The sequence below is a fragment of the Argopecten irradians genome, chromosome 14 (assembly GCF_041381155.1).
Source record: "Argopecten irradians isolate NY chromosome 14, Ai_NY, whole genome shotgun sequence".
Lineage (NCBI taxonomy): Eukaryota > Metazoa > Mollusca > Bivalvia > Pectinida > Pectinidae > Argopecten > Argopecten irradians.
This window is the reverse complement of record NC_091147.1, coordinates 12126010-12139669: the sequence shown is the minus strand read 5'-3', so window position 1 is coordinate 12139669 and position 13660 is coordinate 12126010. Positions and strand designations below refer to the sequence as shown.

At 34.4% G+C, this 13660-nt stretch overlaps 2 protein-coding genes across 3 annotated transcripts in view; both read right to left on the bottom strand.

The window, feature by feature from the left end:
- Positions 1-48: 48 nt before the first annotated feature.
- LOC138307667 (uncharacterized) overlaps positions 49-13660 on the bottom strand; it is a 60023-nt gene continuing 46411 nt past the window's right edge. For both annotated transcript variants that reach the window (XM_069248485.1, XM_069248484.1), the window contains exons 2-3: positions 1968-2356; positions 49-1493 (exon numbers count right to left, since the gene is read on the bottom strand). In XM_069248485.1, coding sequence (XP_069104586.1) covers positions 999-1493; positions 1968-2306 — 834 coding nt within the window. In that variant the 5' untranslated portion in view covers positions 2307-2356 and the 3' untranslated portion in view covers positions 49-998. The remainder of the gene's footprint in view (positions 1494-1967; positions 2357-13660) is intronic.
- Positions 10294-12975, bottom strand: LOC138307666 (uncharacterized). Its single transcript, XM_069248483.1, has 2 exons — positions 12499-12975; positions 10294-12192 (listed from the first exon to the last, which is right to left on the bottom strand). Exons 1-2 carry the CDS (start codon positions 12844-12846, stop codon positions 11704-11706), a joined length of 837 nt encoding a protein of 278 aa, XP_069104584.1. The 5' UTR covers positions 12847-12975; the 3' UTR covers positions 10294-11703.

Genomic DNA, 13660 nt, shown 5'->3' with positions numbered 1-13660 from the left:
AGGAAACGACGATATGTTGAGTATTATGTACTAACATTAGAACGAAAGTTCAAAAAGATTTGTCAATGCTTTGTATTTCATAATATCAAATAGGTAAAACTTCGGATGATACAAGGATTAGAAAAGCACTGGGTTATAATGGTTATGATACGGGCGCCTTCTACCTTCCAGCTATGGGAATTTTCCTTCAGGTCAGTCGGTTAAATGGCGGAACAGTACGCCCGGGGTCGCCGGTTCGAGCTCGGTTGCAGAACACTTTTCTCGCTCTGTTACATTTGGTGCCATAGCCATAAACCACTGCAGGTGCATGCTAGTGAGAGACTTCGTTGAAGAGAAACTGAATTGGTTTGTGTTTGAGGGTGAACACATTTGAAAAGGGGAGTAGAGTAGCAGGTTGTAATTAAACATCGTGATACGGTCGCCTTCTGGCTTTGCGCTAGGAAGAGTGTCCCTTTAGCTCAGTCGGTAGAGCGTTGGACCTGTACAACGGAATCGCGGGTTCGAGCCCGGCTAGCGGCAAACTACTCCCGTCCTGTTACACTTACAAAAGCACTCAAAATTTAATAGCACTAGAAATGAAATCTATCCATATCTCGAAGACATTGTAACCCACTAAATGGTTTTACCATTGGGTAGCTAACTTTTACAAATCGTGACTATTTCTAACGATTACAATAAAATTGACTTCATATGTACATTATCAACAAGTTTGCAATAAATACATCTATGTAATCAGGGTTAGGCCAACGAGTCAGAAGTGCAGCTGCTTATTACGATTTTAATAGCATATAGTCAAGTATTTGTAAAACAAGGTAGAGTAATACTTAAAAAATAGTATTAATGGAATGGTGAATGGAAAGTTTATTTGGCAAACAAAGTTGATTTAAAGTAATATGTATGTGTACATATACATTTTTTCCTGTCTTTATACAAAATCAATTCAGAAGCAACAACAGGTGGTATTGGCTACGTCTCTCCAATACAGCCGTGTTTTTTTGTCAAATAAGCCTGGGATCTAAGGTAACTTGAAAGACTCCCCACATATTTGCCCCAGACATACTATTGAGAAACGACGTGTTTGAGATCGTTGGATACACACGATCTCCTTTACGCAAAAACACGAAGTCAAAGAAGTCGCTGGTATCATATGACCGGTTCTGGGCAAATAGTGTGATGTTTCGCTCGAGTAAAACTTTGCTCTGATGTCCAAGCGATTTGTCCAAACGGACCTGATGTAGGACTTCCAACTTGTTGGTGTTGTGATGGTGGCCGTTCTCGAATGATAATGTGTTATAGAGCCCGTACAACCCACTCGCTTTGATGGTAACAGATCCGTTGAGTTCTTGCTCCTGAATGTAGGAATCATGAATCCATTTCAATTGTCCCTTCCTGCAGCACGATATAATGAAATTGTCACATTTCATGCGAAGTGGACTTTTCAGTGGCGATGACCCACGTTTCAGTATACGGCTCTGACTCTTTATACCATGCATCTGCAGAAATACATAACTTTTGTTTTAAATGTAATCCAAGTTTAAATAAATCAGTGCTGACAGTCTTACCATAAACCATGGTAACACCACAGCTTGAAAACATGAATTTATCAATCAAGCTTTCTTTCTTAAATGTTTGGATCATAATAGATGGTTGACAACTATAATAAAAACGTATGATATATCTAAATGTTTCATTACAGATAATAAACGGTTTATTTAAGAACGAATATTGTGATTTACAAAACTAATCATAAATTAATATTATCATTGTCAGAAGAAATATAATAACAGATTCACACACGTGCTACAGGAAAGATCAATGAACTGAAAATCGTATTCATAATATGTAACGCCGTTGGCAGATATGAAAAAAGTACTTTATCTTTTACTTTCACAAGTACTTTCAGATTAGTTATACCAATATTACACTGAAGCTATAAAATAACCAAAAGGTAAGTATTTTCAACCTACCAATTTTATCAGTGAAACGTATCCTCCCTGCCTGATCACAGAACAAGATGATGTCTTGTTACACGTTTCTGTGGAGACGACCGACATTGCTGGGGGTATGTTGTAATCATTTGTAGTACTGTGGCGACCTGTGTCTCTCTCGATCAAGAAATGCTTTACTGTGTACATCACAAACCAGGACTCTGCAATAAAAAGACATGCTGCCAGTACGGTACCGATCTTATACCGAATCAGAGCTGGATGTAGTGTCTTGGTTGTGACATCCGGTGGATATTTTGCCCCCGCTTTTGATCCTTGAACGAGGAAACCATTCGTCTCCGTATTGAGGTTCCTCGCCATTTTGCATGACGTAAACAGTATCGATCAGAAATGTATGTGCGCACATGTGCCTACAAAACGAAAGTAGGATATGTAGTCGATGCACACAAATACTAATATGACTATATACATATATAAATTTTGTTTGGAGTTTACCTTTATCGTTATTAGGACCTTATTGCAAATATGTACATCTACGTTTTCTCTTTACTATACCATCCTACAAGCAGGGAATCGCTCATAATTGCGTAAAAGTCAAAGTGTGCATTGCAATACCGATTTATTTAAGACACATAGTCCTTCGAATGAAAGTTAGATTAGTTGGGCAGTAAGTGTCTACGAACATGTCCAGTGTAATTGCCATATGTAATGTTTGTCTAATCTACACCTGCATCTTTCAAATCTCCTAAATCAAACAGCAAAGATTCAAAACGGTGGAAAAACGACATCAGACAGTCCTGCATGACAACAACCGTGATTGACTGTTGGGGAATGTCTTTTCGCGCAAAATGTCACCCTGTGACGTCACGAAAACATCACGATATAAAATGTCACTTGTGTAGTCGCTCTACAAAATTGATATATTTCAACATTGTCCCTTGCATTCAATTCGCCGCTTTATTTATAAATAGTTGTAATTAATAATTTGATAATGAAGTGCATGGTAAAAATAAAAAGCACACATTTTAGATAACCTAGCTTTTTTCGCAATATTTATTATTGCACATTGGTATTTGACCGACCGTATTTTTGTGATATGGTCCGATTCGCAACTGATCGACTGTTTGATCATGTGGTGGAAAACGGGAAGAAACGAAGTTAAATATTAGTTATATGATAAATAGAATCTGCCATTGGTTTCCATTCATATTAGATTGATGATACTTGCTTCGAATTCATTTTTCCTAAATAAATAAGTTCATAGCAGGAAAGTTGTTGCATATCACCTTAATGGTAATTACTTTTACAAATTAGTACTAGTGTTACCGTCCGGTTTAAGATATCTGTATAAATAACCAGGAACACAAACCTACAATGTAGGTATATTAGAAATGCTTCGACTTTCCGACACTCTCATTGGCTGATACACTGTCATTTGGAAGGCGATATTTAGCATATCGACTCGATGTTTCCATTTTTAGAAAGCATATTGACTTGATGTTTCCTTTTTTAGAAACACCAAGTCAATATTCCCTATCGTGACGTCACACCCAAGTCGATATTCCTATTGTGACGTCACTCCCACATCGATATTGCGATTATGACGTCACAATAGCCCGACGTCGGGTTCTTCGGGAAGATGTGGTCGAGCCAATGCATGCATTTTTATATAACTTAGCACGAAGCAAACATTTAAAATAATTATCATATCTAATATAAAAATTAAGGACCTATGTTTCGGTCTATATGGTGTTATATTACCTTGTAGAATTTCAAATAATGATTATTCTAATCGGGTAATATAACACCATATGTACCTCAACACAGGTCCATAATTGATATGTATTGCATAATCCAATGTAGAAAGAACAGTCATACACGATCAACCTAAATATTATTTTTGAGATAAATGTTTAACTTATTTAAGAAATTCTCCTACTAACTTCCTTGTTATTTAGGAATTTGAAAGTAAGAGATAATGATAATAACAAATAGATAATTTATAATAATCATTTCCATAATAATGGGCATTACAAAGGTTTTTTCTTTGAGAAATGATCAATCGGGTGTCTGCCTACCGGTGATTGTCCTAACTACAATTGTATGTTATCCAAAATGTTCTGAAATTCTGGAAACTTACCAAATTTTAGATGTTTCACAGCGCTACAGCAAGTGTATTGGGGAAATAGCTCTAATGCAGTCTGTGAAAAAGGATAATCCAAAGATAGAATTTTCTATATACTTATTTATTACAGTCGGGTGTGGAGCGGAGAAATATCCAACTCTACACTTCCAAACCTAGGCCTAAACGTGAATATACAAGTAATACAAAATGATAATATGCAAAATATACAGGAACAAACATGTAAACAGCACTAAGTCTACACGTGATATACAATAGTCGCTAATTAACTGACGCAAGCGTTACCGGTATTGAGAACTGCTAAGAAGGATTAGCTAAAAGATACACAGTTAAATACGAATACGTTAAGCAATACATCACTATAAAGAAACGGCTATTATTTTCAAAATGAAGCTTTGTATTTTACTTCTAAACATAGAATATTAAGTATGTTCGAGTAGATTAAAACAAATAAATAACATCACGAATGTCCGAATAGGAACCTGTAATAAACCGCGTGACAGTTTGCTCCCTCCTTTAATAAGACACGTCCTCGTGTCGCATATTACCGACGACGACACTGTGGTCTAAATGTTCTACAGTCCTGGGTACCACTTTTTTTCACAGCGACTTTTTTATGTCGCTCAATGTCCAGTTCTCTCTCGAGATGTTCAATTTTTATTTTCTGTTCTTTGTCAAGTTAATAGTATTTGTTGTTCTCCTGCTCCAAATATTCTATTCGCGAATTTAGATATTTTCTGCGTTTGTTTGTTTCTATAATTCCCTGTTCCGTTGACGTCTTTAAATGTTTACTTAATGCTTGCTGTAGTTGCCTGTTTGTTGCTTGCAATGTTTCAATTTGGTCCGAAAGTTTTCTTTCACGTTCTGCGCTGGTTTGAAATCGTTCACACTTTATTTCGAGAGATGTGACAAGTTTCAGTAATTTTTCCTTTTCGTCATTTAACATATGGCACCTGTCACTAAGAACGTTGATCTGCTTTACCTGCCGTTTGGATGTTTCACTTGTCTGTCCACTACATGGTTTAATTTGCATCTTGACCAGCTCATCATTGGAAACAGATGCAAAGGGTGCAGAGGCGAATAATTCCCTTTTTAATCTGAAAGATTTAATTCTCTGTTGATCTCTTATCTTCTTAGCGCGGGACTTTGTTTTATTGCTACTTTTCACTGCCGGACATTTCTGAGGCGTTGACTTCTCTCGTATCACTTTTTTGAAGCACATTCTTGAGAAATGTCCAAGATTTCCGCACTTAAAACTCGACACATTTTTAGCGGGACAAGAAAAGCGATGGTCTGAATAAAGAATTCCACCTCTCCACATTTTCTACACTCATTTAAAACTGGTCCTCTATAGTTCATCTGAGGTAGTGTCCCAAAACGCTGGCAAAGTCCATGGCAAGAGTTTAACATGTGCATGTTACCCTGGTGAAATATCAAGTTCTCCATTTGTAAAAATTATACGTTCCTTGCACTTATCAAGTCTTAGTAATGAGCGACCGTTTTTTAGACTCGATAAAAATCAAGAAAGGAAATAACCCCAAAACTGAACAAAAGTCTCAATTCCAGCAAGTGTTTGGAAATTTACAGTCTTTTTAAATGATATGCTTTGTTTCTCAACAACTAAATTGAAACACAACACAAAATTATTGTATGGTACAATACACTACCTGGATGTTTAAAAGATTGTTTCACATTACATTGTTCATTCAAACATTCTTGTATTACATCAGTGGTATACTCATTTAAAACTGGTCCTCTATAGTTCATCTGAGGTAGTGTCCCAAAACGCTGGCAAAGTCCATGGCAAGAGTTTAACATGTGCATGTTACCCTGGTGAAATATCAAGTTCTCCATTTGTAAAAATTATACGTTCCTTGCACTTATCAAGTCTTAGTAATGAGCGACCGTATCCTGATTGCATGCAGATTGCAGTTTTGGTTTTGATTACAAACCCCCTAGACGGTGATACCCGACCTGTAATAAAGTTTGACATTACGTATGTATTTGTTATTACATCAATGATATCGTGTACGTTGACATTTGAAAACAAGTATGTATAAAGAATCGGTTTCAAGCACTATTATTACGGTTTTTTTTAGACTCGATAAAAATCAAGAAAGGAAATAACCCCAAAACTGAACAAAAGTCTCAATTCCAGCAAGTGTTTGGAAATTTACAGTCTTTTTAAATGATATGCTTTGTTTCTCAACAACTAAATTGAAACACAACACAAAATTATTGTATGGTACAATACACTACCTGGATGTTTAAAAGATTGTTTCACATTACATTGTTCATTCAAACATTCTTGTATTACATCAGTGGTATATTGTTTATTTTAACATCTGTGTTCTATACAGTGCTAGGGCTTTTGTGATATCTGTGGACTGAATAGTACCAGGTCTTTCATGACACCTGTGGACTGTATAGTACGAGGGCTTTCATGACATCATTGGTATATAATGCGGAAATAATGCACACACATATGTCATAATAGTACGGTATATATAATATATACATAATTTATTTAGTGTTGGGTTCTCTGCTTTCATTTTGTTGAAGTTAGCCGTTTTTGATTTAATTCATATGATGGAACAGCCATTTTGACGGTGATCATTTGACATATCCATGTAATCATTAGTGACGTCATTACGCTTTAGATGCCAGTGATATCACTGTAGATGTCACTACGTCTTGTTTAGATTTGTTGGTAATTGTCACGAGGTAATAATTAAGTTTTCGTTATTTTCATTTTAAATCTGGCTTTCTGATTGGCCGACTATTAAACATACCGCTATGACGTACAGACTGATGTATTCAGGTTTTTTTTTTAAACGAAAACAAGATAGAAGTTGAAATATTGGCGTTTCTGTAAGGAGAATTTTGCTTGCATTTTGCAACCTTATACTTATTCAATATATAGTTGTTTTCTTTTTCTTTCGAAACTACGTAGGTTTTCATTTTGAAGCAAAGTCCCTAAATCTGATTAAAGCTAATACATATATGTTTTCAGACAAAAATACGTCTTATGTTTGCTACAAATGACATCATTGAAATTTAATAGAAAAAATACATAAATGCTTTAGTAAATAATTGAGTTAATGCCAAAAGCAATGTGGAAATTTTCGAAATTGCCCAATGAAGTAAAACTTGAAACAAATGCCAACTGTATGAGCATACAACGAGTTACTATGTTGCACATGATATTAACGAGAAGGTCTTGCACTTGATCAATTATATATATGCAATAGAGATGCACTGATTTTTGTTACCTGAAATGGTTATATTATTGATATCGAAATGACTTAACAGTCTAGAAAGATATACAAACATATAATTTAATTTCATATGTAACACTCATTCTGTTTTTTTTTCTATGTGTCCATAACCCCAAAAGATATTAAGAATAATGTTTATAATTTAGCATATATTGAGAATAATGCTTGAATATACGTTTCCTTCGGTGAAATGAGAAGATCTTTACATTTGAAAACACCAGTTTTCAAGTACCAATCAGAAAATATGTTGCATTTATCACATCTAATATCAAAAACACCCAAACATGGATGTCCTCAATCTTAATTGTATCAACTGAAAGGAACATGGATTCATATATGCATTATGACGATAACGCAAGTCAAATGTCACAAAGACCCTAGACATAACTAAAATCACCCTGGTCCCGTAATAAGAAATCATGCGTTTGAAAAACACTTATTTTTTCATTCCTTAGTTGATTTCAATAGTCAGTCAATACACCAAGTTTGATATCAGATGAACAATTAAAGAAGGTAAATGACAGAAATTGAAATGTTCTATAAAACAACTCTTTCAACGGACAACAAATTGTTTCATATATTTATAACGCTTTTGCTGATATAGAACCTGAGGGAGTAAAATATCAATAGTTTTACTAAACCTTACAAACTATATTTTCATTGTGTTTTATGATTTCCACGAAACAGTATCGAAAGGATAAGGCTGACCAATTACCGACAACACATCAAACCAATATTTTGCTTATAGAACGTATTTGCAATGACTTAATTCTGTCAAAGTGTTTTACTGGTTTGCTATTCATTGGCTGATATGTCCTTGATAAATGACAGACGAAAACAAAAACGTTGATGGCAAGATAAGACATTTAAAAAACGAAATAAGAATGGCAAACATAACATAGCGAGTTTAGGTTGCAGTATTAACTAGAAATCACAAACCATGGCCGTTTACATTTATATAGGTCAAAGTCACTGTGCTTTCCGAAAATGGATATATTTAGAATTCCACGAAGCACAGCGTTTCTAATAAAAGATGGTGATGTAATCTGACCTACCTGAATACCGCATACAAATGTATATTAAGAGATTACCTCAAACATCATAATGTCTACATCCGATAAGACAAATTTGAATTATTATTATTTATATTTTTTTGGCTTATTTAATTGATTGCAGTATCATTGACGCATAGCAGTAAAGGGACACATAACCTACGAATATTTAGATTAGTTTTTTTATCTAAACACTATGGCGAATTACCAATTGTATTGTTAAGTATTTCGATTTGTACAACTCAAAAAAATATTATAAACGGTTTATATATTGGCACATCTTATGAATATCTATTATGTAAATTACATGTAACTATGTTTTTAAAATGGTTGTCCAGGAACATGAATCGGTATTTTGTAGATTAATAAAGAAGTTTGGAAACTGTATTGGATAGCCTAAAGGCTCGATAATAAGCCTAAATCGGCAGTTTTTTTTAAAATAAGCCTTGGGCATCTTACAGTCAAATTTATCTTGAAAATATGTCAGTTTTAAAAATAGGCCGCGCGCACTTGAAAAGTAAGCCTCGGTTTGCATCCAAGGAAATTATCTAAAAACTAAGAGAATAATTGTGGTCAATAAAAGTTATCATCACGTTCTGTAGTGGTGATGTTATCTTATTATATAGTAATAAATACTTGTATCTGTATAAATATATACATATTTGTATTTAATATTATTTTTTTTTATTAATTTCTTTGTGTTGTTTTAATTTGAATATTCAATTTAAACACCGACGAAATATTTACAGGATTATTGACTTCGAAAATAAGACGGTCTTGGAAATAGGCCGGTGTTGAAAGATAATTGACAAATAGATGCCAGTACATAAGTATATAAGACCGCCCTGCTTTATCTGAAGAAGTTTTTAATAATTGGCATACCCTGATCAGAAAATGACATATAAACATATGTCTTCGGGTCTATTTTTTCTTCCGGAGTTGCTTGAAACTTTACAATTTATTTATTTATTTCCGGATTTCGAGGACGTTTTAAGAAATAATATTTCTTTCTGTGACTTCATTAAACATAGAAAGAAATGACCATATCATGTGTATACTTTCCGTACGCAAAACATGAGTTTTAACTATGACAGAAACTATATTTGGCTGCAAAAACGAAAGAGTGTTATCGTACATGTATTATTAAATGTACCAATATTATAGAATACGTTGCTCAAAGATCAATGTCAGGGTGGAGTTATAATAGATAGGTACGGGTAAATATTTACGGTTACCAAGATCCGGATAGTGTATTGTTACAATAGAGAGGTACGGGTAAATAATTACGGTTACCAAGATCCGGATAGTGTATTGTTATAAAAGATAGGTACGGGTAAATAATTACGGTTACCAAGATCCGGATAGTGTATTGTTATAAAAGATAGGTACGGGTAAATAATTACGGTTACCAAGATCCGGATAGTGTATTGTTATAAAAGATAGGTACGGGTAAATTATTACGGTTACCAAGATCCGGATAGTGTATTGTTATAAAAGATAGGTACGGAAAAATAATGATGGATATGCAGTTGTTTTGTTTCATATCAAGTTTTATTTTATAAATTTGTCACAAATTCAAAAATATGCCATTTATTACACTGTATAGTTCTTCTGTTCAAGTTTTCAACGATATATATTATAACAATATAAAATACAAAGGTATAGATATGTAGAATGAATGCAAATATATACGCAATATATATATAATATGTTTACATTTAATTCAAGCATACCGTGTCCTCGATATTTGAGGGTGAATTCAATATAAATATAGTATAAAAATTATGATTGAATTATTTATACGCATACATATTTCCATTTTATTATTTGATTTTAATCCACACATGATTAAAGCAATCACGACTTTTTACACGTTTTAAACAGTTAAATTAATATCTTTATTTACAACTGATTTAAAATAAGTTCTCATTTCACATTCTATTATATGAAACGAGTAGATTAATTTCAAAGTCAAATTGTGTTGCGAAAATTCCAGCTGAAGCGACCCTTTCGTCACATAGTCCTCCATTCCGGACGCCACGTTATTTTTATAATAAAGTATTACATATTTTTGTACTGCGGATTCCAAGTCATTCCAACTCCAGTTCGTGCGACAGTCGTCTACGTGAAAATATTATCCGAAAGCATTAAAAGTCAATATATGGAAATAAAATGATTTTGTAACGACTTAAGGTTATTTTGTACAAAATATGTTGATATCCTAATCATATTTCGGCAAGTTCCTCATCAGTGGTGCTATGGGCCTGTGGTTGTTAATTTAGTAAACTTGTATTTCCTACCCATCTTCGTTGATACCGTCCCAATTTATGATTTAGACATACAAAACGAATTAACCGTTGTTCCCATGTTAACACACATAAGGTTATGAAAAAGGTTGTTCTGAAAATAACTCCGCCCTACATTACCCGATGTTTTCCAATTAATCCCTGGCACCATATATGATTATTTTATGAACATACAAGTCTCTATTACATGATCCGATTGAATGAAAATATATACAATATGGTAAATGTGTGATGAAAGTAAAATACATTTAATCTAAATTGGATGTTATTAGATAAATGACCATTATGTTGATATTAAAATTAGTTTTCGAGATAGAAAACAGATAATCCCAACGTCGCCATGTTACAGTTGGAAATACTATTGACCCATAATTAGTGGCCGTCAATAACATTATATGAAAAACAGATTATTATAGGAATTTGCATAATTGTCTGAAGGACTTGGTGAATATGTTCGTGGTTGACAATCTAAGAATCTTACCCCTCGGGTTGAGATTCTCCTGTCTCACCCCAAAGGGGGTAACATATTCTATGAATCTTATAGGAAAGACTCCCCAAACATTTTCCCTCTGATATTTGTTTCTTTCCAATCGTATCTTTAGCCCTTTTTGTCGGGCAGTGAATATGCTGACTCTTTTACTAGTGCCAGATTGTCAGCATTTTCACTGTGTGGCGTAATCTTGACGAATCCCAACATAAGGAAATTATTTTGTAATTTTTGGTTTTTGTCATTATTGTTCTCTATTTAAAAAGAGAACAGCTATATTTATTGGAATGGTCATTTTACGAGTCTCCAGGTACAATGTATGTGTTAATTGAATATGGAGTACTAATAATTTATGTGATTTATATTCATATATAACACGGTTTAGGTTTAATAAACTGCCATCTTATATTTGATGTTATCATCTTTATAAGATGGCCATTTTCAATTCACACATTTGAGTCGAGTTTTATGTGGAGCATTCATAAAATATTTCATCGTATCGGAAATATTCCCCAAACGTTAGCCTGGTGAACACTATATAAAGAAGAGGTGTCTGACAACGACGGATAGACGCGATCGCCGGCCTGTAGATAAACGAAGTCAAAGATAGTGCTCGTCTTGAACTTGTTTTCCTTACTCAATGCAACATTTTTTTCAAACAGTATCATTGAATCTTTGTGTGATTTTCTTTCAATACGTAAACTGTGTTTGCTTTGAGAAGATCGTTCTTCTCTAGACGTATTTAGTGATGTACTGTTCCACTGGAAAGTAAAGATGCTGTTTAGTCCATACAAGGAACTCTCTGTGACAGTGATCGATCCATTCGTCATCCGCCGATGTCGATTGAGATCATTTGACCACTTCAAAGTGTCATTTGAACAGTTCTGGAGGGCAAACTGGTCACAGTTCTCGATATGCATGTATGGCTGTTTCCCCATATTTCTTCTTCTCTTGAGGGACTGGTGCCTGACACCACTGAACTAGATGTTACAAACAAAAATCATAGATTCTATCTATCTGTCAACTATGACAATGATATAAACATATACATGTACAATGATACTAACTGGTCTTAATCGTATTCCAAGTAAATTAGAAATAACCAGATCGAGACAACTAATAACATCAAATAACATCAAAAAAATGATACATACACTACATATTTCTGATAAAACAACTTCCTTGTTATCACTTTGATGATTTATATATAAAAATAGGCAGCATAATCAGCCTGCAGTACATTTCAAAACGCAACATACATTCAGCATATTAGAATATTTACTTACAAGAAGGACCAGTTTGGCAAAGAGATCATCTTTAAGCCATGTACATCGTGTCGACCTGTTGCACGAGATTAAGGGTAGTTCCGTGAGATCGCCTCGGTAGACTTCTGCAGTGATAGGTACGTCGCTGTCCTGGATCGTTTGGACTGTTAACACTATACATACCATCTGACTAACAATCAGAGCTATGGATAGAAGTGTTGCTAGAATAAGACATTTCACCGGTGTATCAAACGTGTGTAGCGACGAATCTTTCCTTCCGTCCTCAGCATTTGTACGTATCAGTTTTTTACTTTGTTCATGCCTGTCCTTCTCCTTTGCATTCCACTCATTTGTCTTTGTGCCGGCCATGATTAACTTAGTTAGTGATCACAGTCACCATATACACATATGAAATAGGCCAGTCGTTCTGGGTGATCGCTGATAACTGAAAATTTCTATTCTATTTATAAACTACCTGGAAAATGACATTATAATCTCAAATGTACTGAAGCCGATTGGCGTAGAATACACGGTGGGTAATACACTTAAAAAAACCGTCGTTATTGCGAGTTTCAAAAATCGTTATAACGTGCAAAAAGTCGTTATAATGAAAAAAAAAGTTATTAGAAGTCCCTTTTAAGAGTTTTCAAAAGTGGCTATATCGAGACAAAAAGTCTTTATTACGAAAAATAAAGCGCTATTTTGAGTTTTAAAAAGTCAAAATTACGAGAAAATACTACGTTACGAAAAGATTTATAGGTAATAAGATGGAGAGACCTTGAGTCCAACTGAAATACAATTTTAAGGACACTTTGATGGATAGATATATCAAAAGTACATTCGATCACTGCCAAGGTAATTTTTGCATTGGTTGCTTAGGAACCAAGAACACGATAACGTATCCAACCATGTGGTTGTGTTATCCATGCAAAGTAGTCGTGCACGAGAGTATCCTGACAAACAGGACGATAGAGGAAGGGTATCAGGATCCCATGGGGAAATACGACGCACGCATCACAGAAACTGATAACTTGATCGCCTTAAATACGGAAAAGAATGAAACTTGCATCCCGGTCCCTTGCATTTAGTGATTTTATAGTTGTTGGTAAATGACATCGTCGACTTAAAATCACAAAACAACCACTTCCGGTTCCATGGCTGTCTCTAACTATATATAACTTTT

Bases quoted from the DNA above. Each gene is read 5' to 3' on its own strand.
- LOC138307666 (XM_069248483.1), bottom strand. From the start codon at position 12,846: ATGGCCGGCACAAAGACAAATGAGTGGAATGCAAAGGAGAAGGACAGG. The intron at 12,193-12,498 runs GTAAGTAAATAT...TGTAACATCTAG, and splicing joins TTGCCAAACTGGTCCTTCTT to TTCAGTGGTGTCAGGCACCA.